The 24,955-nt window shown below is 69.1% G+C and overlaps 1 protein-coding gene across 1 annotated transcript in view; it reads right to left on the minus strand.

Moving 5' to 3' along the window:
- CHD5 (chromodomain helicase DNA binding protein 5) overlaps positions 1–24,955 on the minus strand; it is a 47,624-nt gene that overhangs the window by 11,420 nt on the left and 11,249 nt on the right. Inside the window, exons 2-26 of the mRNA XM_036460875.2 lie at positions 24,264–24,388; positions 20,087–20,263; positions 19,435–19,553; positions 18,765–19,003; positions 17,327–17,445; positions 15,793–15,916; positions 14,932–15,098; positions 14,554–14,766; positions 13,197–13,403; positions 12,825–13,036; positions 11,641–11,772; positions 11,446–11,554; positions 10,083–10,274; positions 9,783–9,983; positions 9,295–9,432; positions 9,077–9,198; positions 7,903–8,076; positions 7,407–7,548; positions 6,023–6,154; positions 5,400–5,517; positions 4,392–4,516; positions 3,103–3,334; positions 2,863–2,973; positions 2,407–2,579; positions 915–1,089 (exon numbers count right to left, since the gene is read on the minus strand). Of these exons, the coding sequence (XP_036316768.1) occupies positions 915–1,089; positions 2,407–2,579; positions 2,863–2,973; positions 3,103–3,334; positions 4,392–4,516; positions 5,400–5,517; positions 6,023–6,154; positions 7,407–7,548; positions 7,903–8,076; positions 9,077–9,198; positions 9,295–9,432; positions 9,783–9,983; positions 10,083–10,274; positions 11,446–11,554; positions 11,641–11,772; positions 12,825–13,036; positions 13,197–13,403; positions 14,554–14,766; positions 14,932–15,098; positions 15,793–15,916; positions 17,327–17,445; positions 18,765–19,003; positions 19,435–19,553; positions 20,087–20,263; positions 24,264–24,388 (3,978 nt within the window). The remainder of the gene's footprint in view (positions 1–914; positions 1,090–2,406; positions 2,580–2,862; positions 2,974–3,102; positions 3,335–4,391; positions 4,517–5,399; positions 5,518–6,022; positions 6,155–7,406; positions 7,549–7,902; positions 8,077–9,076; positions 9,199–9,294; positions 9,433–9,782; positions 9,984–10,082; positions 10,275–11,445; positions 11,555–11,640; positions 11,773–12,824; positions 13,037–13,196; positions 13,404–14,553; positions 14,767–14,931; positions 15,099–15,792; positions 15,917–17,326; positions 17,446–18,764; positions 19,004–19,434; positions 19,554–20,086; positions 20,264–24,263; positions 24,389–24,955) is intronic.

The following is a 24,955-nucleotide window of genomic DNA, read 5'->3' on the forward strand; positions in this document are numbered from 1 at the left end:
CAGCGAAGTCACCGGATCACCACACATCCGGATCCCCCTAACACCCAGCGGCCCACACTTTCCCCCATCCCCCTTCTCCAGGGAGCCCTCCCCTTCGCCTCCCACTCAGGATCAGCCACTCTGTCCTGCCCGCCGAGGCCCGCTGCCCCCGCCCCCCCTGTCCTGCCCATCGAGGCCCGCTGCCCCCGGGCCCCCCTCTGTCCTGCCCATCGAGGCCCTCTGCCCGGGCCCCCCTGTCCTGCCCATCGAGGCCCGCTGCCCCCGGGCCCCCCTCTGTCCTGCCCATCGAGGCCCGCTGCCCCGGCCCCCCTGTCCTGCCCATCGAGGCCCTCTGCCCGGGCCCCCCTCTGTCCTGCCCGCCGAGGCCCGCTGCCCCGGGCCCCCCTGTCCTGCCCGCCGAGGCCCGCTGCCCCCGCCCTGTCCTGTCCTGCCCGCCGAGGCCCGCTGCCCCGGCCCCCCTGTCCTGCCCATCGAGGCCCTCTGCCCGGGCCCCCCTGTCCTGCCCATCGAGGCCCTCTGCCCGGGCCCCCCTGTCCTGCCCATCGAGGCCCTCTGCCCGGGCCCCTCTGTCCTGCCCGCCGAGGCCCGCTGCCCCAGGCCCCCCTGTCCTGCCCGCCGAGGCCCGCTGCCCCGGCCCCCCTGTCCTGCCCGCCGAGGCCCGCTGCCCCGGGCGCCAGCTCTGTCACCCCGCCGAGGCCCGCTGCCCCGGCCCCGCCCTGTCCTGCCCGCCGAGGCCCGCTGCCCCGGCCCCCCTGTCCTGCCCGCCGAGGCCCGCTGCCCCGCCCCCCCTGTCCTGCCCGCCGAGGCCCGCTGCCCCGCCCCCCCTGTCCTGCCCGCCGAGGCCCGCTGCCCCGCCCCCCCTGTCCTGCCCGCGAGGCCCGCTGCCCGGCCCCGCCCTCCGGGCCGGCACGCACCCTGGTCCTCCTGGGACGTGTCGTTGTAGTTGACCTGCTTGCGGATGCGCTTGCCCTTGCCCAGGTTGCGGGCCAGGTCCTCCTGCTGCTGCTCGTAGTGGTGCCGGAGCAGCTTCTCCCAGTAGTCGGGGTCCACGTTCTCCTCCTGCTTGATGATCTCCCGCTCCACCTCCTCCTGGACACAGCGGGCGTGAGGCGGGGCCCGCGGACACAGGCGGGGCAGGGGGGCAGGGTCCGGGAAGGGCAGGCCAGCAGACACAGCGGAGGTGGGGGGACAGGGTACAGGGAGGGCAGGGCCCGCGGACACAGGCGGGGCAGGGGGGCAGGGTCCGGGAAGGGCAGGCCAGCAGACACAGCGGAGGTGGGGGGACAGGGTCCGGGGAGGGCAGGGCCAGCAGACACAGCGGAGGTGGGGGGACAGGGTCCGGGGAGGGCAGGGCCCGCGGACACAGCGGAGGTGGGGGGACCGGGTCCGGGGAGGGCAGGGCCCGCGGACACAGCGGAGGTGGGGAGACAGGGTCCGGGGAGGGCAGGGCCAGCAGACACAGCTGCAGGGGGATGGGGCCAGGGAAGGGGCCTCCACTACACCTCTCATTTAAGGCTCAGGAATGAATTGAAAAGTCTGCCTCCTCCAGGAAGCCTTCCCTGATCAGCCCAGCCTCCTGCCCTGTCGGTCACCACCATCCCTCCGTCCATCGGCCCATTCACTCTCCAGGGGTTTCTGGGCCGTGTGCTGACGGGAATGAGCCCCAGCCTGCCCTCCAGGGGCTCCCCGTTTCTAAGGGGCACTGGCTGCGGAGGACAACCAGCACCACAGCCTGGGTGGAGGGTGCTGGGGCTGAGGGGGGAGACCCAGGGGCTGGCCTTTGGGGTAAGGGGTTTGCTGGGGGGGACAGGTGTGGCCACGTGACCTGGAAGGAGGGGTGGGGGGCCGGATGCCGGCCCTGAGGGGGAGCGGGAGGGGGAGGGGAGCGGGAGGGAGGGCGGGAGGGGAGCAGGAGGGGAGCAGGAGGGGGGCGGGAGGGGGGGGGGCGGGAGGGGAGCGGGAAGGGGAGCGGGAGGGGGACTGGGGGGCGGGGAGGGGAGGGAGGGAGGGGAGCGGGAGAGGGAGAGAGGGGAGGGAGGGGGGCGGGAGGGGGAGCGGGAGGGGGAGCGGGAAGGGGAGCTGGGAGGGGGCAGAGGGATGGGGAGCGGAGGGGAGCGGGAGCGGGAGGGGGAGGGGAGGGGGGAGGGGAGGGGGGGGAGGGGAGCGGGAGGGGAGCGGGAGGGGGGCGGGAGTGGGGAGCGGGCGAGGGGAGGCGGGAGGGAGGGGGGCGGGAGGGGGCGGGAGGGGGGCGGAGGGGAGGGGGGGGGCGGGTAGGGGGGCAGGAGGGGGAGCGGAGGGGGCGGAGGAGGCGGGGCAGGGGCGGGGCGGGAAGGGGAATGGGAGGGGTTTGGGAAGGGGTGCGGAGGGGGGGGGCCGGGACGCGGCCCGGGCCTCGGCAGGACCTACCGCGCCGTCCTCCTCGCGCACCACGTACTGCGCCACCTTGAAGGAGCTCAGGTACTCGTTCATGTTCTGCAGCTCCGTGTCGTCCGTGGCGTCCTGGTTGCGGTCCAGCAGCTTGGAGATGGCCGCGTCGTCGTAGTGGATCACGCTGCTGTCCTCCACGTCCTTGTTGTCCCCTGGGGAGGCGGCGCGGTCGGGGGACAGACGGGGTGCCCGGGTCCCGAGTCCCCGTCATGGCTCTTCCCGTCCCCACAGGGGCCGCAGCGGGAAACGGGGACCAGAGAGCAAACCACCCCCAGGCCCCACTGCCCACCACGGGCAGTCACGGGCACTCAAAGGGGGGCAGGGCATGGCAAACGCCCCGGGGAAGCCTGGTGCAGGGCAGGCCTCTGCAGGCGCAGGAGCAGCTGGGGGAGAGGGGAGGGATGGGGGGCAGAGGGGGGGCGGGAGGGGGGCTACCTGGCGGGGTGCTGCCGTGCTTCTTCTTGGCGCCGGCGGCCAGGGCACCCCCCTTGGAGGTCGGGACGTCGGGGATGGGGGTGACGGGCCTCTGGCCCTGAGTCATCATGCCTGCGGGCAGAGCGGAGGGCTGCAGCCTGGGCACGGTGCCCAGAGACCCCGCCGGGCCCCTCGCCGGCCGGGAGACAGGAGGGGGCGAGGGGTGAGGCCGGGGCTGCGCCCCCCCGGGCCGGCACACACCCTCCACGTCGTCCTTGAACAGCTCCTCGGTGCCGAACTTGAGGATGTCGTCCAGCTCCTGCTTGGTCATGGAGCCGGACTTGGAGCCCAGGCCGGGCCGCACCACCAGGTGCGTGAGCATCATCTTGCGCTTGGCCACCTGCGTGATGCGCTCCTCCACCGAGGCCCGCGTCACGAAGCGGTAGATCATCACCTTCTTGTTCTGCCCGATGCGGTGCGCGCGGCTGAAGGCCTGGGGGCGACCCGCACTCAGCGCCCGGCTCCGCCGGGGGCTGGGGCTCCGCCGGGGGCTGGGGCCAGGCCAGGCACCACGAGGGGCGGGCATGCCATGGGGCTTTGTGTGGAGACATGCATGTGCCAGGGTCGCTGTGCACGCTCCATGTCTAGCCTCACGTGTTCCCGGGGCCCGAGCAGGGGAACGGGCGTGTGTGTGTGTGTGTGTGTGTGTGTGTGTGTGTGTGAGGGGCAGGTGGCCAGTGTGCTGGATGCAAAGAAGCCACAAGGGCTGATGGGACTCCGGGGGTGGGGGCTGCGCCTCCCCGGGAGGGAGCCAGTGGGGACCACTGGAGACCAGCCACCTTGTGAGGACGGCGAGGCCGGACTGCCCGGCGACACAGCCAAGGCTCTGCCCCACCGGCACCAGGTACCCAGTGCCACTGCCTCTTCCTGGTGACTGCACAGGTGCACACGCCTGTGCGTGAGACACAGCCTGTGTGTGCCCTAGAGCGTAGTGTCCAGTGTGTGTGTGCATGTGTGTGTGTGCGTGTGAGCACGTGTGTGTGCATGCATATGTGTGAGTGTGCGCGCGTGTGTGTGTGTGTGCGCGTGTGTGTGAGCATGTGTGTGTGTGCGTGTGAGTGTGTGAGCGTGTGTGTCCCTGCCCCACACGGAGTGGCCAGGGCTCCTACCTCCCAGCCTCCCCGTTCTTTCTCACCTGCTTCACTTGCCCCCTCTCCATCTCTTCACCCCCCCAGCCCGCAGCAGGCCTTCCCCCCGCCCCCCCCGCCCCCCCTCTGTGCTCCTGTCCCTCCCAAACTGGCCCCTTTGGTCTCAGGACTGACACCCCTTCCTGCCTGTTCTGTGGCCTCAGAGGGTGGACAGATTGCTGGGCGTCCCTCCCACCCTGGGCCTGTCTCTCCCTGTGCACAGTGAGGAGCTGGGGGGTGGGGGGCGCACAGCCTCCCCTCCCCTCCCCTCCCCTGCCCAGGCCCCTCTGGGGCTGAGACTCCCGGGGCCGCCCGGGAGGAAGGGGGGCTGAGACCCACAAAACCCGGCGTCAGGGCACCGACCTGGATGTCGTTGTGCGGGTTCCAGTCCGAGTCGTAGATGATGACCGTGTCCGCCGTGGCCAGGTTGATGCCCAGGCCCCCTGCCCGCGTGGACAGGAGGAAGCAGAACTGCTGGGCACCGGGCGCTGAGGAGAGGGGGTGCCGGGCAGTGAGTGCGGGTGGGGACGGGGTGGGAATGAGAAGCCACCTGAGCTGAGCCCTGACTGCCAGGAGGAGCCAGAACGAGGAGGGAGCCAGCCTAATGCCCAGACAAGCCAAGGCCGAGCGGCAGGCAGCCAGCCGGTGCGGGCAGCGCCCGGGCCCATGATGCCGTGAGGGCCAGAGCCTGGGCCGCCCAGTGACCCAGGACAGACAGAGCACCCACAGGGGCTGCAAACAGGTCCCCGGACCGCCCGGTGCCTCCCCACCCACCACCTCAGGTGGCCAGGGCCCGTCTGACACGAGTGGGCACAGGCGCGGCTGCTTGGGGTGTTCGGGCAGCGGGGCCCTGCCCGTCCTGAGCATGGATGACGGCAAACAGCCACGGGCCCAGGACACAGAGCCCATGGCTGCTGCCGCAGACCTGCCCCTGGGCGCCCTGGCTCAGCCGGCACTGCCCACGCCACGGCCCTCACTCCGAGCGCACGCCCACCTCCCCCTCACGCTCCTCCCGGGCCAGGGGCAGGGCAGACGGGTGTGGGCACTGCCCTCGGTCCCCTGGGGAGCAGCCATGGGCACACGGGCTCGGCCTGTCCCACACGGCCGGGTGCTGACGGGCAGCCTCGGGCGATGTCAGAGCCCACAGGGCAGCCAGCCCCGGGCATCACAAAGGTGCCGCTTCCACCCCCTCCGCCTTCGTCCTCATCTGCTCGCAGTGCTGAGCGGGGGTACCCATGGGGCACCCACACCTGGCGGCCCCAGGAGGGTCCGTGGAAGAACTCCTTTTAGCATCAAACTAGGACTCCTGCTAAGGGCCGGCCTGCTCTCCGGGCCGCCGAGGACCGGGGCGGGGGGGGGGGGGGGGGGTACCGTTGAATCTGTCGATGGCCTCCTGCCGGAGCCCGCCTGTGATGCCGCCGTCGATGCGCTCATACTTGTAGCCCTCGTACTCCAGGAAGTCCTCCAGGAGGTCCAGCATCTTCGTCATCTGTGGGGGCAGGTGTGGGCACACGCCATCCGGTTCCCACGGGGACCCCCGCCCCCAGTGCCCGGCACAGAGCGGGCGTATGACAGGTGCACGGGGGACGCACAGGCCCGAGGCCCGCAGCCCCGCCTCCCCGCCCCCGTGCCTCCACAGGGGGAACTGCAGGGTGGAGCTGGAGGGGGCCCGGAGCACCTCTGCCTGGGCTCCTCCCGACCCCCCACCCGGGCCGTGTTCCTGAGGAGCCAGGCTGCAGGGATGCGGGCGGGGCTGTGGCACCAGCCTGGACAGGAAGGCCGGCCGCCAGGAGGGGCAGGCGGACCTGACCGCCAGTGTGCCCGCGCCTTGAGCTCTCCCCAGCTCCTGCGGCATGCAGGGCACCGAGGAGCCACCGCACGCAGCCCCGCGGGGGCAGCAGCGCCCTGACCCTGACCCTGACCCTGACCCTGACCCTGAGGGCGGGCAGCGGGGGTGGGCCGGGGAGGGAGATGGGGGCAGACGCCGCGCTCACCTGGGAGAAGATGAGCACGCGGTGCCCTTCGTCCCGCAGCTTCCGCAGCATCTTCTGCAGCAGCATGAGCTTCCCCGACGACCTGACCAGGGAGCTGCCGTCGTAGGAGCCGTTGGGCAAGACGGGCGCCTCCTGCGGACACAGCGGGAGGTGGGCACGGGTGCCCCTCCTCTCGGGCTCTGCACCAAAGGGCCGGGCGGGCGGAGAGCCGAGGCCAAGCCTGGGCCGGGGGGGCTCAGCAGGAGCGGGTGCCCTGGGTCACCTGTGCCCGGCTGGCCCCGCGGCCCAGGCCGGGCTCAGACCCGCCGCCCCCTCCATCTCCCTCCAGGGCCAGTGAGAGCGGCCGGGGCCCCGGGTCACCGGAGGGAGGGTCCCAGCTCGGCCAGCCCTGAGCCCCCGCGGGCAGAGCGTCCGCCAGCGGCCTCTGCCCTGACGCAGGGGTGAGGGCGCCAGGGCCGCCCACAGCTTGCTGCCGCCCTGCCTCGGGCTGGCCTCTCCCCGGGGCAGGGTAACTGGGAGGGCTGGCAGCAGAACCAGAGCAGCAGCAGCAGCGGCGGCGCCGAAGGCCACTGTGCCTGAGGACAGACCTGCCAGGCTCTCTGAGGGCACTCTGGCCACCGTCTCATCTGGTCCTCACCTTCCAGGTAGATGCTATTATCCCATTTTATAGAGGGAAACTGAGGCTCCCAGAGGACCAGTGCCTTGTGAGACCACAGGCTGGACCAGGGTCTGGTGTCTCCCACAGGGTGTACATCAGTCAGCGGGGCCCTCCCCGGCCTGCCCGACCCCCGTGGTGATTGAGTGCAGCCAGGTCAGCCCTCAGAACCGTGGCCTGGGGAACCGTGAGGGGGCCCAGTGCTCCCCATGACTTTATGGGTCTCAGGGGGCCAAGGGAAGAAGAGGGGGCCTGCTCAAGCAGCAGGCGGAGGCAGGTTTTCAGAAACTCCTGGCACAATGAGGACGCGCATCGCCTCCAGGTCCTCAAGGTCAAGAAGCACCACAGCAGCTACGGGTGCCTGCCACCAGCCATGGGCACCTGCCACGGCAGCCACGGGGCTCCTCCCACCAGCCACGGGCACCTACCACGGCAGCCACGGGGCTCCTCCCACCAGCCACAGGCACCCACCACGGCAGCCACGAGGCTCCTCCCACCAGCCACGGGCACCCACCACGGCAGCCACGGGGCTCCTCCCACCAGCCACGGGCACCCACCACGGCAGCCACGGGGCTCCTCCCACCAGCCACGGGCACCCACCACGGCAGCCACGGGGCTCCTCCCACCAGCCACGGGCACCCACCACGGCAGCCACGGGGCTCCTCCCACCAGCCACTGGCACCCACCACGGCAGCCACGGGGCTCCTCCCACCAGCCACGGGCACCCACCACGGCAGCCACGGGGAAGAGGTACGGGTGGTTGCAGCACTTCTTCAGGTCCATCATGATGTTGAGCAGTGACACCTGGTTCCCGCCCCCCTTGGAATTCAGCGCCTCGAAGTTCCGCGTGAGGATGAACTTGTAGTACTTCCTGCGGCAGAGAGGGGCACAGAGGAGGCGGGCTGACACCGCCACCCAGCCCCCCAGAGGGCTCTCTGCCGGGGGCCGGGGGCCACACACCCCCTTACAGAGGCAGGGGGACCCCTGAGAGGTGAACACAGGCCTAGAGTCACCCAGCAAGCTGCCAGGGGACAGAACTCAGGCAGCCCCAGATCCCGGTCGCCGAAATCGGAGAAGCAGCTCAGATGGAAGCGTGCGGGAGGGGAGCCCAGCCTCGGCCGCTGCAGAGCCCCCTGCCGCCCGGGGAGCGGCCAGGAAGGCCAGAGGGGCCCAGGACGCGGGGCGGGGGCCCCAGGGCAGGCCCCCGCAGCCCGGCCCCACTCACTTCTGCATCTGGCTCAGCTCCACGCGGACGATGAGCTCAGTCTTGGCCGGCATGTTCTTGAACACGTCAGCCTTGAGCCGCCTCAGCATGTGCGGCCCCAGCAGGTCGTGCAGCTTCTTGATCTGGTCCTCCTTGGAGATGTCCGCGAACTCCTCCAGGAAGCCCTCCAGGTTGCTGCGAGAGAGAGCCGGGGTGAGAGCCAGAAGCAGGACCGGAGCAGGCCACGCCCTCTGCAGAGGGGCCGGGAGTGGGCGAGGGAGTGGGCCAGCCAGGCCCTGCCGCCTGCCGGAGGGTCACAGGGCGGCTGGCTGGCTGGCGGGCCAGGAGAGTCGGGGAGCCCCGGCCCTGCCCAAAGGGTCCTTCAGTGTCCGCCTCTGCCTGTGTCACCCACACATCACAGCTCGCACCACACAGGACACCGTCCTCCACCCCGAACCCCCAGTCTGCGCAAGAAAATGGGGCCCAGGTGCAGACAAGGAGGCAGGGAAGGAGGTGCCATTGACCGGCACTCAGCCTTCATCCTCCTCTCCATCACCACTCGGCCTCCTCCCTCCCATCAGCCACCTGTGTGGTCACTTCCGGTCTTTGTGGAGGGAAAGCAATGAGCCTGGGGTGTGGGGGCAGAAACAGGACCCCTAGAGGGCTCGGGGGCCGTCTGGGGAAGATTCAAGGGAAACTGCATTTTTCCCAAGTGCTGGGCCGGTGGCCCCTCCACGAAGGTCATTTGAGGGGGGCATGGCCAACGCTCCCATTTTAGTGACAAGAGATCCTGGCCCAGCGAGTTGGGGGAGCAGGACAGGGATGCTTATTCCCACTGCCCGGCCCACCGGCCTCACTGCTGCCCCGCCCACCCCACCCGCTGTCCCGCCCTGCCCCGCCCACTCTGCCTACTGCCCCACCCGCAGCCCCGCCCACCCGCCTCTGCTCCGCCTACCTAGCCCACAGCCCCGCCCACCCCACCCACCGCCCCGCCCACCTAGCCCGCAACCCCACCCGCTGTCCCGCCCTGCCCCGCCCACTCTGCCTACTGCCCCACCCGCAGCCCCGCCCACCCGCCTCACTGCTGCCCCGCCTACCTAGCCCACAGCCCCGCCCACCCCATCCCGCCTTGCCCCGCCCACTCTGCCTACTGCCCCGCCCACCCCGCCACTGCCCCGCCCACCGGCCCGCTCACTTGAAGCGCTCTGGCGTCAGGAAGTTGAGCAGGTGGAACAGCTCCTCCAGGTTGTTCTGAAGCGGGGTCCCCGTCAGCAGCAGCTTGTAGTCGATCTTGTAGCTGTTCAGGACCCTGAAGAACTGAGGGAGCGGGGTCAGGGCGGGCGGCCGCCTGGCCAGCGCGGCTGCGGGGTGGGGGTGGCAGCAGGGGGGGCGGGGGGGGAGGCGCGCCGCTACCTTGGACTGGTTGTTCTTGAGCCGGTGGGCCTCGTCCACCACGAGGCAGGCCCACTCGATGGAGCCCAGGATGGCCTGGTCGATGGTGATGAGCTCGTAGGAGGTGAGCAGCACGTGGAACTTGATCTGCACTTCTTTCTGGAGGAGGAGCCGCGTTTGGGTGCCAAGGAGGCGAGGTCTCCAGGGACAGAGCGAGGAGGAGGAGGAGGAGGAGGAGGAGGAGGAGGAGCAGCTGGAGCCCCGAGGAGGCCCGGGACCCAGCGGGAGGCACGGCCCCCAGGCCGAGGCCCAGAGCACCCACTGCTCCGAGCCCGCGGTGCTGAGAGAGACCGCTCACTCCCCACCATCCGCGGGCAGAGCCGGCTGCGAGGCGGCCCGGGCCTCACCGACCCTCACCTTCATGGGAGACCCTGAGGGAGGCACCCCGAGGGGAGGGGCCCCGCAGAGCCCTGGGCTCCAGGCGGACGGCGGCCGGGGAGGACCCTCACCTTCATTCGGAACACCTTCTTCCCGCTGCGGATGGCGTTGTCCTCGAAGGAGAACTCGTTCTCGCGGATCACGGAGCGGCTCTCCTTGTCGCCCGTGTAGGTGACCACATAGAAGTCGGGCGCCCACATCTCGAACTCCCGCTCCCAGTTGATGATGGTGGACAGGGGCGCGCTGACCAGGTACGGCCCCTTGGAGTGGCCCTGGGGAGGCGAGTGCAGTGAGGGGGCTGCCCACAGGGGGCGCTGCCGCCCTCTTCGCCGCCCCCCGCCCACGGCCCCGCGCCCACGGCCCCGGCGCACCTCCTTGTACAGGGAGTAGAGGAAGACGATGGTCTGCACCGTCTTGCCCAGCCCCATCTCGTCGGCCAGGATGGTGTCAGTGCCCTGGGCCCAGGAGAAGCGCAGCCAGTTGAGGCCCTCCAGCTGGTAGGGGTGCAGCGTGCCCCCCGTGGAGTCGATGTACCACGGCTGCTTGTCGAACTTGACCGTGGGCTGCGGGGGAGTCAGACACCCTGAAGCCTGGGCCCCCGGAGCCCACCCTCCCAGCGGCACCCAGCTCCCTCTCCTCTCACTGCTGCCACCCGCATCCCCCTCAGGCCTCAGCCAAACGCCGCCTCCTCGGAGCCCTCTCCCTCCCAGCTGTCCCCCTGCAGCACCCCGAACCCCTCCCCACGGGACAGTCCCGGTCGCTGGGTTCCCTGCCCCTGAGCACCAGCTGTGCCACGCCTGGGCCTGCTCGGTCCTGCTTCCGCCCGCCCGCACAGGCCTGGGACACAGCGGGCCTTCAGGCACGGCCGCTGGTGCTGGCCCCTCCTGCTCCCTCTACCCCGCAGCTCAAGGCCTCCCCCATGGGGTCCCCAATGTGCCAGGCCCAGCCACCTTCCCTGCACCCCACAGGCCGTGTCCCCTAGGGGATGGCAGTTTTAAAGCAGGCCGGGCCCTGTCCCCCCCAGGGCTAGGTGCTGGCCCTGGTGAACCCTCCCAGGGAAAGGGGTTCCCCGTTCCCTCTCCCCACCCCACCCGTGAACAGTGAGACTGGTGTGTAAGTGGCTGTGTAAAGTACACACACACTCTTATTTAAACACGTGGCATTAGCTCATCTAAAGTAATGAACGCCTCGCCAAAACCGGTTTGGCTCAGTGGTAGAGCGTCGGTCTGCAGACTGAGGGGACCCAGGTTCGATTCCCAGGTTTGATTCTGGTCGGGGGCATATACGTTGGTTGTGGGCTCATCCCCGGTGGGTGTGTGTGTGTGTGTGTGTGTGCAGGAGGCAGCTGGTCGATGTTTCTCTCTCATCGACATTTCTAGCTCTCTATCTCTCTCCCTTCCTCTCTGTAAAAAGTCAATAAAATATATTTTAAAAATAAATAAATAAATAAATAAATAAATAAAAGTAAAAATCAATAAAGTAGTGAATGCCCACAAGCTAAGCAGAGCCATTTGCCCCCCAGTTTGTGCACAGGGAACCCACATTTCAACTCGAACCGGAAGCCAAGGCCCAGGCCCCTCTCTCCACAGCTGCCCCTCTGCATGGGGTGAGCTCTCCCCTGGGGGACGCCTGGCGTCAGTAGTCTGAACTGCGGGCCGTGGCAGTCCCTTATTGGGGGCCAAGGTCCTGGTCACCCGCCCCCGCTGCCGCCCCCCCCACCCCTACCCCCCTCACATCCACAATGGGCGTGTCGGGCGGCCTCTCCGTCTTGTCGTCCTTCAGCTTCTTGCCTTTCTTGACCAGCCTCTTGGGCAGCCGGGCGTCCTCCCCCAGCATCAGCTCCCTGGGGAGAGGGGGGCAGGTGAGCGGAGCCGGGGCGGGGCGGGGCGGGGCGGCGGGGCGGGGCGGCGGGGCGGGGCGGGAGCCCACCTGTGGCCCCAGTAGGCCTGCTTCAGGCCCTCGTAGCACGGGATGTCGATGTCGTCGATCTCCCAGGTGCACTGGTCGTAGGACAGGTCCTTCCACTTGATCAGGTAGTGCACGTCCCCCTTCTTGTCGAAGCTGCAACACAGGGCGGACGTGGAGGGCGGGCTCCCAGGGCGCCCCCTTCCCAGCCACAGGCCGGAGGGAGGGAGGGAGGGAGGGAGGGAGGGAGGGAGGGAGGGAGGGAGGGAAGGAGGGGCAGAGAGGCCCCCAGAGCAGAGGAGGAAAGAGCCAGCGTCCTTCCCTTCATCTGGTGCAGCTGAGAGTGTGGATACAGAAGCCTGAGGCTCCACATGTGACCTTCCCCACACTGACCAGAGATGACCCTTCCCCCCACTAGCCAGAGACGACCCTTCCCCCCACTGACCAGAGATGACCCTTCCCCCCACTGGCCAGAGATGACCCTTCCCCCCACTGACCAGAGATGACCCTTCCCCCCACTGACCAGAGATGACCCTTCCCCCCACTGGCCAGAGACGACCGACCCCCCCACTGACTAGAGATGACCTCCCCCAACTGACCAGAGATGACCTCCCCCCACTGACCATAGATGACCCTTCCCCCCACTGGCCAGAGACGACCCTTCCCCCCACTGGCCAGAGACGACCGACCCCCCCACTGACTAGAGATGACCTCCCCCACTGACCAGAGATGACCTCCCCCCACTGACCAGAGATGACCCTTCCCCCCACTGACCAGAGATGACCCTCCCCCCACTGACCAGAGATGACCCTCCCCCCACTGGCCAGAGATGACCTCCCCCAACTGACCAGAGGCGGCTCTTTTCTAACTGGAAGTGGACGACCTGGAGCCGTGCCCACAGGACCCTGTTCCTGCAGGTGCAGCGCCCTCTTCTGGAGGCCCCGGGGCACAGGGGCCGGAGGACCAAGCCGCAGCTGAGTGCCCCCCACCCCGCTGCCGCACTTCCGCGGGGTGCCCGTCGCAGGCGGCTGTCTGTCCCGGCGGCCCTGTGTGTGTGACCCTGGGACTGCCTCCGCCGCAGTGTGAGTGCGCCCAGGTGCGTGTGACCGCCCCTCCGCTGGCCAGCAGATCCTCCTCCTCCTGCCCCCCGCCCCTGCACACACCCGCCTGTGCTCAGTCTCCGAGCGGAGGGCGGCGGCCGCACCCACCTGTGGTTCAGGACGCGGTGGATCATCATCCACTCGGGCTTGATGCCGTAGCGGTAGAAGCGCTCCTCCATCTTGGCGTGCAGGGGGTCCTTGCTCTTCCTCTTCTCGCTCTTGCCGTCCTCGTCGCCGGAGCCGTAGTCGAAGGGCGGGGGCTCGTCCATGTCGTTCTTTCTTTGGTAGTTGCGGTACATCACCGTGTGGTACAGCTCCAGCTGCTCCGACGGGCAGAGGTTACCAGGCAGACCGGCTGTGGCCCCGGGCCCCCTGCCAGCCCCAGCCCCCAGCCCCAGCCCTCAGCCCGGGCCACAGGCAGGACAAGCCTCCCCCCTCCCGCCCAGCCCGGAGGCCCAGCCTTCGCCAGGCCCGGCTCACCTGCAGCTCCTTCACCCAGGAGCAGTGCCAGTAGGAGAGCCCGGCCCACTTGACGAAGAACTCCCTCTCCGGGATGCCCTCCAGAGGCTTGGGTGGGGGCACGCTGGGCTCCATGTCGGGCCCAGGCAGCCCCCCCATGAAAGACGTGGGGGGCTCCGTCCACCTCCAGTGCAGGATCCGCTGAACTTTGCCCTTCAGGGGCGGACACTGTGGAGAGAGCAAGGTCGCCCAGGTCAGGGCCTGGCTGCAGGGCCCGCCCAGAGGACCCTGTGACAGCAGGCAGGGGAGCTGCACTGCCCCCCAAGTCAGAAAGCACCCCCGTGACCCCACAGCACAGGCCTGCCCTCAGGAGCCCACGTGTGCTGTGCACAGATGGCGTGTGCGTCTGCATGCATCCCACACACATAGACAGGAGCCCAGGTGCCCATGGGAGAGCTGGCCACAGCACCGCCCAGGACTCAGGGGTGGCCCGGGGGGCAGCTCAGAGCAGGGGGCATTTGGTGACTGGGGGGGCACCGGTGGGGGGTGTCCGCTGACACTGAGGCGCCAGCCCCGCGGGCCTCCTATCCTCTCACCACTCCAGCTCTGGGACAGGAGCCAGGCCCTGCGTGTGGGTCTGAGTGGCTAGTTCTGTGGCCACGTGGCCTTAGGCAGGTCACTTTACCTCCTGACTCCCGTTTGCTCAGCTAGAAATGGGGGTTCGCCCAGCTGCCGGCTCGCTGGGTGAAAGAAAAGTCCCAGTTCATGGGGATTAAAGGGGTGCCCAGTGCATTGGCTGCGGTGGGAGGGTGAGACTGTCACCACCGCCTGTCTCTCTAACCGCTTTCCAGGCTCCGGTGAGAGAACTGCCGCTGAGTCTGAAGCGGACTGAGCAGCAGACGGGCTGGGGCCCCAGGGCACACCAGTGGGCAGGCTCTGGCGGGTGCGGGCGATCTGCAGTGGGGAGGGGAGCGGGGGCGCGGGGCTGGGGCGGGGCGAGGGCCTTGGTGGGTGGGGCTCGGAGCGTCGTGGGTGTGGCCTCAGCGGGTGGAGTGGTACTTCTGGGCGCGTTTTGGCCTGTTTGTGGGTGTGGTTTTTCGGGGGCGTGGCCTGCGTCAGCCTGTCGGCGCAGGGTCCAGCGGGCGCGGTGGGCGGGGCCGGGACGGCGGGCGGGGCCGGGCGCGGCGGGCGGGGCGGGCGGGGCCGGACGCGGCGGGCGGGGCCGGGCGGGGTGGGCGGGGCCGGGCGCGGTGGGCGGGGGCCGGGGACGGCGGGCGGGGCCGGGCGCGGTGGGCGGGGCCGGGCGCGGCGGGCGGGGCCGGGCGCGGTGGGCGGGGCGGGCGGGGCGGGCGTCCGCGCGGGGCGGGGTAACACTCACAGTACAGCGCGGGCAGAGCCATTCACCGTTTGGGATCTCGGGCAGCGGCGGGTTGAGGCAGTGCAGGTGGTAGGAGGAGGGGCAGGCGTCGCAGCAGAGCAGCTCGCCGCCGTCCTTGCACACGCGGCAGAACTCCATGTGGTCGTCCTCCTCCTCGCCGCCCTCCTCCTCCTCGTCCTCCTCCTTCGGCTCCCACTGGATGCCCTCCTTCTCCTGCAGGGACAGGGACAGAGCAGGTGGAGGCGCCCTGGGCCCCGACACCCTCCACCTGCTGGGACCCCCCTCCCGCTCGGCACTACCCCCCCACGTTCTGTCCCCAGATGCCCAGCGGGGGCCTGGGAGCCAGGCCGGACCGCACCCGCGGGGCCAGCCGCTTACACAGTGCGGGCAGCTCCACTTGCCCTCGGGGGCCTTCTCCAGCTCGGGGTCCAGGCAGACCAGGTGGTAGGCCCGCGGGCAGGTGTCGCACAGGATGATCTCCCCGCCCTGCTGGCACACCTCGCAGTAGTCCTGGTGGTCTGTCTCGTAGCCGTCACCATCATCCACTGGGGAGGGGCAGAGGTGGCCATGCGGGCTGCGTCCCCCTGCCCGAGGCCCGACCAGTCTCCACCCGAGGCCGCCCTGGCACAGGGCACTTAACAGATGTTGAATGAGTGGATGGTGGGCGGACAGACAGGGTGAATGGATGTTGTGGGTAATGGTTGAGGAAATAAAGGCATAAAGAGATGGAGAGAAGATGGAGAGAAGGAACGGATGGAGGAGGGAGGGAGCAGGGAGGGAGCAGGGCATGTGGCAACTCTGGGGGCACAGGGAGGGAGGGAAGACGGAGGGAGGGAAGGAGGGAAGGAGGGAGGAAGAAAGGAGAAGGGAGGGAAGGAAGAAAATAAAGGAGGGAGGAGGAAGGGAGGAGGGAGGGATGGCAGGTAGGACAGGCAGGGGAAGGGGGTGCGGGGCAGGTGGGAGAGGAGTGGATGACTGACTGGGTGGGTGAAGGGTGATGGAGGATGGATGGGCACATCTCCGGTGCCCTCTCTGCTTGTGCAAACGCCCTGCCCTCCTCCTACCCCTCCCCTGCCTCACTGGGACAGGCCCCTCTCCGGCGTGGGCCCAGGGGCTGGGGGGCTCCGGAGCTGCCTGGCTGAGGCCAGAGGAGGCGGGCAGGAGGGCGCCTCCCGCTCCCCCGGGGCCTCTGCCCCCCACCTCCCCCGGGAGCCTGCGGGGAGCCTGCGGGGAGCGTACTCCTCCTCTTCTTGCGCCTCCTCTTGCTCTTCTTGCCCAGCGCTGCGGAGCACTCAGAGCGCACGGAGGAGCTGTGGATGCTGGCACTGTCAAAGTCCGACTCCTCCCGCTCGTCCTCCTCGCTCTGCGGGCGGGAGGACCTGTGAGCCCAGACCCGCCCCGGGGCTCACCGAGGGCCCCTGGCCTGGGCAGAGGGCCTGGGGCAGGGCCCGGGGCGGCTCTGCGGGCACAGGCTCTCTGCGGTTCATCTAGTCTCCGCCTCCAGCCAGACACGCCAAGGGCCCAGCCTAATGCCCCCCCGGAAGCCATGCTCCATGTCCCTCCTCAGCGCCCCCCAGGCCATGCCCCCACCTCGCCAACTCCTGCAGGTCCCTCAGGGACACCTCCCCAGACCTCCCCCAGCGGAACCTGTTGCAGGGCCTGCGTGCCAGGTCTGGCCTGTGCCATCTGCCTGTCGCTGGCTGCCTCCCAGTGAGATGCCCACACCCCTGCCAGACGGAGCCTCTGGAGCAGGACCACGGCTGAGCAGACACCGCACGGCAGCGAGTGCTCAGCCAGTGCCCGCTGAGCCACTGCGCCCAGCTCCAGGCAGGGCCCCGCCCGCCGCCCAGCTCCCTCCGGGGCAGCTACCCCAGGCCCTGTCCGCTGCCTCTGCCCAGGACGGAGCAATGGCTTCCGTGTCTGCTCCTCTGCAGGGCTGGGCGAGGCGAGGGAAGCAAGTGCCCTGAGCAGGAGGGGCAAGGGAGGGCCAGGGCGTCCCCTGCAGAGGAGCGACAAGTGTCCCGGGGGCTCCCTCGGGGTCAGTCTGACCTGGCGCAGAGCTGGCCCTGGGAGGACCCGGAGCCCCGCCTGGCCCGGCCTCAGCCCTGGGCACCAGGCCCATCAGGACTCTGGGGGCAGCTGGCCCTCCACCTGCTGCCCAGATGGGTGGCAGCTGAGGGCAGCGAGGCCAGGCTGAGCCCAGGTCAGCGGTGGGCCCCACACCAGCCCACGCTGCAGGCCTTGGGAAGAACCTAGTCTGAGCCCCTCACCAGCCAGGCTGGGAGACTGAGGCCAGCAGGCCTGGGGGCAGAAGGGAGAGTGCGAGAGAGGAGGGCCTGCCCCCTGGCCACGTCAGGAGAATGAACCACAGTCAGCCTGCTCCCACAGCACCCCACCCTGGCACACCCCCAAACGCATCTCAGGGCCGCTCACAGGCACACACCCAGACACTCCTGAGCAGCTGGGGCTTGCTGCTCACACCCACACCACCTCCCAGTCCCGTGTCTCTCACACCCTCACACACACATGCTTGTTCACACACTCTGAGTCACACACACATACACATGCTCACACACTCATGCTCACACACATACACTCACACACTCATGCTCACACGCCCACACACATGCTCACACGCTCACACACATGCTCACATGTTCACTCATGCTTGCACACTCATGCTCGCCTATGCATACATGTTCACACACGTGTTCATGCGTGCTCACATGCATGCTGGCTCACACACTGGCTCGCTCACACGCACCACGCTCACCGAGGAGCCTTTCTTCCTCTTGCCGCCCATCCCTCCGAGGCGGACCTTGAGCCCCGCCGCCTTCTTGCCCTTCTTCTTGGCGTCCTTGGAGCCTTTGACCTTCTTCCGCACGCCGGGCCCTGGAGGCAGGAGGGAGCAGCGGTCCGCTCAGCCTCACGGCAGCAACAGGAGGGGGTCGTGTTTGTGTGGCCCTTTCCCAGGAGCACCTGGGCTCAGAGAGGCATTGGGAGGGGGGGGGCCGAGAATCACCCTGCCATCTGGGGAATAGCCCTCTCCTGCCCGCTTCCAGAAAGAAGCTGTCCCTGTGGAGCCACAGCCAGCGGACCCCAGGCCCTCCCCTCTGGACCACACTGGGCCCTGAGGGATGATCTGGCGCAGGAAGCTGCCCGCCTCGGTGATCCCCACGCCTGGGCACCGCTGCCACCTCAAGACCACCCTGACCCCTGCCATCCCCCCAGATGCGGGCTCCTGGGGGCCAGCAGAGGGAGGCGGTTTTGTGGCCACAGAACAGGCAGCCACTGGGGAGTGAGGGCCTGCACCCCTCCCCCAGGGCTGAGCGGGGAGGTGGGGGCCGGGGCGCCGTGACCTCCAGCAGCGTCGGTGCAGGGAGCTGGGGCCGGGGGCCCGGCAGCACCCTCAGCGCCGGCGGGAAAATATTTCAATCTCAGGCTCTGAATGCGCAGCCCAGGAATCAATGGCTCAGCGCTGCAGCCTGAGAGGAGATGAGCAAGCAGGGCCGTGGGCAGGCAGAGGCCAGCGAGGGGCCAGCAGGAGCCGGCTCCACCCATGTCACTGCCACCAGCCCTGCAGGGACTGGCCAAGGGCCCATCGTCCCAGAAGGCATAGCTCCTGGGGGTTGAAACAAGGAGCCCCCTGAGTCCCCTCAGAGCCCAGTGAGGGCATCGGAGGGCTGAGCTGCCGTGGCCCCACCACTGGAGCCCGGAGAGACCAGCGTGCCCACCTGCCACGGGCCAGACACCCCACCCAGGGAGGTCCCCGGGGAGTCAAGTGGCAGAAAGCCTCTGCTGCCCCTAGCACCCCCACCGCACACCCCACTGAGCCCACTTGTACCTGGACCTCCCTCCAGGGCTCCGGGAGCCGACCCCGACCACCCGGTGCTTGGGCAAGAGGGGTCACCTTGGCCCCTCCTCCCTGGGCACAGCCCAGCCTCACACGTGAGACCCCGACTCTCAGCCGCCTGGGCCCCCCCACCCTTCCTCACCCCCAAACCAGAGGGGCCAGGACAAAACTCTCCAAGCTCTGAGCACTGCCCCCCACTTCTCCCCAGCCCCCAAGGAGCTCCAGTGCCCCTGCAATGCAGCCGAGAAGGGCCATGTGGGTCAAGGTCAACCAAGGCCCTGGGTCCTTGACAGAGACCGGCCTGGAAGGAAGGGCTCCTGCCCGCAGGCTGGGTGCCACCGCCCGCCCGCCGCCTTACCCTTGCCCTCTTTGGTCTTGGCCTTGCGGATGGGCACGGGCTGGGGCGCCTGCTGGGGGCTGACGGCCAGCGGGGGGGCGATGGTGACCGTCTCCACGGCCGCGGCCACTGCCGCCGCGGCCGCCGCCGCCGAGCTGCCCTTGAAGGGGTTGTTGGCGCTGAACTCCCGCCACTTGGCGCCCAGGACGGTCATCATCTTGGACATGGGGATCTTTGGGTTCTTCTTGGCAATGAGAGGCCTGGAGGGAGGGGGGACAGGGAGGTGAGGGCAGGGCCGTGGAGGGGGGACCCCCATGACCCGGCAGGACCCCCATCTCCCACACCTGGGACAGGCAGCACCAGACCCAGGCTCCAGGCCGGGAAATGGGGCAGAAAGGGGGGCAGGAAGAAGACAAAGCCTGAGACAGCAGTGCCCCCAAAAACGCTCGAGCCCCTATTGGTGCGGCTGACAATCTCCTAGTTGGCTGGGTTTCTAGAACCTGCGGGGCCTGAGGCTGGAGAGGGGCCTCCAGAGCAGAGCAGGGCAGGAGGGCACAGGCCCCGGGACGGACTGGGGCCACCACCACCCCCCCCCCCAGGTGCAGGGTCAGCGAAGGAGGCAGGGTCTCCCTCTCCATCTGCCAAAATGGAGGGGCCCCGCCCAGAGCCGGGCTCCGCCCCCCCCCCCCACCTGAGGAACTGGCTGAAGGCCTTGTAGTTGGTCAGCGTGTGGTAGTCGGCCTCCGAGAACAGGTAATCCACGTCGTCCAGGCCCCACTCGGCCATGAGCTGCCCGGAGGACTTGGGCTCCTGCAGACACGGCCAGAGACGCACTCAGGGGGTCCTACCCCGCACCCCCACCCCAGGGTCCCGCCAGGAGGTCGGGCCGGCGGGAGGAGGGGTGGTGCCTGCAGCCACCAGAAGCGGGACTCAGCCAGCGCTGAGAACACCGCCACTGCCACCCCAGCCCTGATGGGGACCTGCTCGGACAGAGTGCATGAGGGGTGCAGGGTTAGCGTGGGGCTTGGGGTGAGACCATGTGTGCCCACGCTGGAATAATGGGGTCACTCTGGAGCCATCTATTCGGGTTGGGGGGGCCGGGGGGTTGCTGGCCAGGAGCTTAGACTCTGGAGCCAGTCAGTCACCGCTCTGATCCTGGCTCTGCCACATATTGGCAGTGAGAGGTGGACAAGCTACCTCCCCTCTCTCTACCTCAGTTTCCCCGTCTGTGACATGGGGATGACAGCACCGCCTCAGGAGGGGGCGAGTCAGCACAGGTGCATGGAACAGGCCTGGTTTCCAGCCTTTTCGGGGAGCCGGTCCCCGCCAGCCGCGGGGGTTACCTTCAGGCACCCCTCCTCGTTGGCCTCCTCATCGTCCCCCTTCCTCTTCCGTTTGGCTTTCTTCTCCTTCTTGTCCTTGAGCTTCTTCTTCTTCTTCTTGTTCGGGGAGTAGTCGCTCCCCTCACTCTCCGACTTCTCCAGATCCTCCTCGTTTTCCGACAGCTCGTCATGGCTCCCCTGCAAGGCGAGAGGCCGTGAGGCCGGGGCAAAGCCCTCCGCCCCCCAGCTGGGCCTGCGGGGGCGGGGGCAGGGGAGAGGCTGGGCTGCTGCTCGGAGACCAGCCTGTCACCCTCCTGCTGGCTGTTCACTGTGGACACGGTGAGCAAAGGAGGCGTGGGATTGACGGAGAGCCAGACATGAGCTCCAAACACCGATGGGGGAGAGGCCTAAGAGAAGGTGAGGAGGGAGGGGGAGGGAGGGAGGAGGGAGGAGGGAGGAGGGAGGAGGGAGGAGGGAGGAGAGGAGGGTGCCAAGGAGAGGGGAGGTCTCCTGGGGAATCCTGGGAGGCCCAGCCCAGGGTCTGCCGATTGGGACCACACTGAGGAGCTGGAGTCTTTTCCCAGGAGCAGCTCTCCCTGAAGTTCGGCCGGGAAAGGAGCCGCCACCGGCTCCCACACTTTCCGCTCCCCGGGCGCCCAGCTCGTCTCCTGCTCCCCGCTCCCAGCCCTCGGTGCCCTCAGAACGGTCAGTGTGCCGGCTGGCGGCCTCCACCCTCCTGTGTCCCGGAACACTGACCCTGCGGGACCCTGGGACAGCGAGGTCCTGTGCGGAGCCCGCCGGGCAGGCCTGGTGGCCACCATGGCCAGCTGGGCCCCAGTCCTTTGGGGAGGAGGGAGACCAGACAGGGGCACCCATTTCTCCCTAGGGTGCAGGGCTCAGCCAGCTCGGAGAGGTCCCCCTTGGAGAGACCTGAGAGAGAGGCTCCACCCCAGCCAAGCTAAGGGCGGGAGGAGGAGGCCACACGCTTCAGCACCGTGGACAGCGGCCTGGTCGGCAGAGGCGGGACTCCATGGCCCTCAGCTGCCCTGGGACAAACCCCACAGTGCAGACCAGGGGAGAACCGGGAGGGCCCGCGGAGGGCCTGGGGCGCTGAGCCCTGCCCGCCTGCAGCCCCTGACCTCAGCTCCCTCATGGCAACGGGATGCCACCGAGTGGCCAGGAGAGCAAAGGTCACCGAGGAAGAGAAGGCCTGAAACGCTCTGAAACAGGAGAGCCCCCTCGACCACCCAACTCTGCTCAGGAGCCAATGATGCGGCCAGGATGGCACACGGGAGGGCACGCCAACCTGGGCACAACCACAGTGCATGTGGCGTGGTGCTGAGGGGCTGCGTGGCCACCCGAAGGGGGCGTGGCCCTGAGCATCCCTGGGAAGCAGGCACTGCCCTAGCCGGAGGCCCCGAGCGCAGGAGAGGCAAGGAGCGGCCAGCACAGCTCCTGCAGAGCCGAGAGAGACAGAGAGACAGAGAGACAGAGAGAGAGAGAGAGAGAGAGAGAGAGAGAGAGAGAGAGAGAGGACAAGAATGACGGAGGGCGGAAGGAAGGAGGAAAGTAGGAAGGGAGGGAGGGAGGGGAGGGAAGGAGGAAGGGCAGAAGGGATGGAGGGGAGGGAGGGGGAGAGGAGGAACGGCAAAGGGATGGAGGGGGAGGGAGAGGAGGGGCAGCAGGCCTGGCAGACCCCCGGGGGATGAGCTGCAGGTCTGCCAGGACCTCTGCGTCGCCCGCACCCCTGCCTGTGCCCTCGCCTCTCTGCGCCCGCCTTCTCCCCCAACCAGCAGAGCCGCACCGCCCGCCACCCCACCTGTACGGCTCTCATTCAGCCACCGGGCTGGGGCTGGGGGAGGGGGAGGGCGGGCGGGAGAGGCCTTGGAGCCTGGCATCTGCGCAGCCAGCCGGGACCCTCGAGAGCTGAGCCTCCTTTCCTTCCCAGACCCTGTCCTGGCAGAGGGGGCGAGGGAAGGGCAGTGGCGGGGGGGGGGGGCGGATGCTGGAGAACCCGGATCGGTTCTGAATCCGGACACTGAAGGAAGGGGAGCTGCAGGTCAGGCCAAGGTCAGGGGAGCAGCCGCAGCGTGGAGGGAGGAGCGACAGAGCCCTGACCAGCCTGGCCTGAGCGACAGGCTCTCAGTCGGGGCGGGGCAGGGGCTGTGACCTTGAGGTGACCCGTGGGCTGTGGCAGCCTCGGGCTTGACTGTGGGCGTGTGGAGTCCCCACCGAAGCCACTGCAAAGCTGCCTTAGCCGCTATGCCCAGGGCGAGGGTGCCAGCAGCAGGGGGGCAGGCGGGGGGGGGGTCTCTGCCCTGAGCCCCAGGCTCACAGCGGACGGGGCGTGCCCCCAGAGCAGGCCCAGGGACCCCGAGTGAGCAGTCCCTTCCTCCCCGCAGCTCTGCAGATGTTTCTGGATCCAGGCCTCCCGTCTGCCTGCCCCCCACTCCCCGCCCAGCGCTCAGCACACGGCACACCCCCGAAAACAAGGCGTTTAAACCCGAAAGGAAGGACCGGGAGAGCTGGTCATTCTCAGTCCGGGTCCTTCAAGACGGAGAGGGAAAAGGAATCAGATGTGAGCATCCCCATTCACGACCGTTATAAACAGTTATAATTTAGCACTGAATAATTGGTTGCCATGGCAACGCCGCAGTACAGGTGGAAATCATCTCTCCCTCCTGCGCCGGGTCTGACAAGGAGCTTCATCTGCATGAGCTCCGGCCCCAGTCCGGCTCCTTTATGCAAATCAGATCCGGACTCGCCGCCGCCTCTCTCCCCCCTCCCCTCCCCCCTGCACACACACAGGAAGCCAGACCGCCGCCCCCACCCCTCCTCCTCCACCGCCGCCCGCCTGTCGTGGGGCCACCTGGTCGGAGGTGGAGGGGAGCAAAGGTTGCACCTCCCTTCCCCACGCCCCGAGGACCCAGATTTCAGGGGGGTGGGGGGTGGCGGACAGGATCCTGACCTCTGAACACAGCATGGTCCAGGCCCCCTACGCCCCCTATGGGGGGCCCACTGGCCAAGCCAGGCGCTCGGGAATGCAGGGGAGGGGGCAGCACCAGCCAGGGGGGGCCAGTCCAGTCATCAGCAGACCCAGCCCCCCCCCCCCCGCACCCCTTTGGAGAGCCTGACCTGCATCTCCATAGAGGGAGGAAGGAGCGAGTGTGAGGGAGAGGAGAGGGAGAGTGGAGAGGATGGGAGAGAGGAGAGGGGGAGAGGGGGAGAGGGGAGAAGAAAGGGACAGGGAGAGGGAGGGGAGGGAAGGGGGGAGAGAGGGAAGAAGGAAGAAGAGGGAGGGAGACAGGAGAGAGCAGGAGATGGAAGCTGAGAGGCCCAGCAGAGACGGACTGAAGACACAGACAGACAAAGCAGAGACAGACGCATGCTTGTGTGGGTCCAGAAGAAGAGGGAGGCCTGAGTAAGGGGGCGCTGGGCATGGGGAGGCAAGCACCAGCCCCCCAACCCCGCATCCCTCCACCCAGTCCACCATGTCCAGACACTGCCCACATGGGGAGGGTCCCACTGGGGCGGGAGAGGAGGAAGGGGGTGCCCCCAGGCCGTGGCCCCCTCGTGGTCCGGTGTTTGCGTTTGGGAATTGGGGAGACCCAGCCTGAGGCCGGGGACCCCCCGGTGGCCTCTGTGCTGACCCAGCGGCTGCCCAGGCCTGTGAAGCAGCCGCTGAGAGACGCTCAGGAGCGGGGCTGCAGGGAGGGCACAACGGCTCCCATCCCGCCCGTGGGCGCCTGCCTCTTCGGAGCACCCTCCCGGCCCTCGGGGCGCCCGAGGGGAGTGGTGGTGTCACCCCGTACAGACAGGGAGTGGGTGTGGCGGCTCGGAGATGAGGGTGCTGTCACTCAGCGGCACTGCTGAGACCCGCCGGCTGTCAGCGTGTCCGGCCCTGGCCCCTGGCCCATCTCCCCAGGACGGCCCTGCACATCCACTCAGGGTGACACTTCCGCTCTCCCCTGCAGGCCGGCCCGTCTCCCCCGCAGCCGCCTGGGCTCCCCCTGCAGGCCCGGTCCCCCCCGCAGGCCCGGTCTCCCCCTGCAGACCCCGTCTCCCCCGCAGGCTCGGTACCCGCCCCCAGGCCCGATCTCCCCCTGCAGGCCCGGCCCGGTCCCCCCCTGCAGGCCGGGCCCTGTCTCCGCCCGCGGGCCCGGGGTGTCCCAAGGCCGCCAGGCCCAGCCCCACGCACCTCCTTCTTCTTCCGCTTCCCCTTGGACCTGCTCTCCTTGGGCTTCTTGTGCTTCTTCTTGGGCAGGCTCAGCGGCTCCTCCGGGAAGAAGTCCTCAAAGCCCTCCAGGCCTCCGTCGTCGTCTTCTGGGGGAACAGGAGGGTTACCCGCACTCCCCGAGGGAGGCCCACTGTCAGCACTCCCCAGCCACGGCCTGCCAGCCACACCCCGCCCCTGCCGGACAGACCCCCACCCACACCCCACCCACTGCCAGCACAGACCCCCCCCAGCCACAGACACCCCAGCCGCACACCCCACCCCCTGCCGGACAGACCCCCAGCCACACCCCACCCCCTGCCGGACAGACCCCCAGCCACACCCCACCCCCTGCCGGACAGACCCCCAGCCACGGCCTGCCAGCCGCACCCCACCCCCTGCCGGACAGACCCCCAGCCACGGCCTGCCAGCCGCACCCCACCCCTGCCGGACAGACCCCCAGCCACACCTCACCCCCTGCCGGACAGACCCCCAGCCACACCCCACACCTGCCGGACAGACCCCCAGCCACGGCCTGCCAGCCACACCCCCCCCCCTGCCGGACAGACCCCCAGCCACGGCCTTGCAGCCCACACCCCCACCCTGCCGGACAGACCCCCCAGCCACAGCCTGCCAGCCGCAACCCCACCGCCGGCCGGACAGACCCCCAGCCACAC

The sequence above is a fragment of the Pipistrellus kuhlii genome, unplaced genomic scaffold, assembly GCF_014108245.1.
Source record: "Pipistrellus kuhlii isolate mPipKuh1 unplaced genomic scaffold, mPipKuh1.p scaffold_m20_p_34, whole genome shotgun sequence".
Classification (NCBI taxonomy): domain Eukaryota; kingdom Metazoa; phylum Chordata; class Mammalia; order Chiroptera; family Vespertilionidae; genus Pipistrellus; species Pipistrellus kuhlii.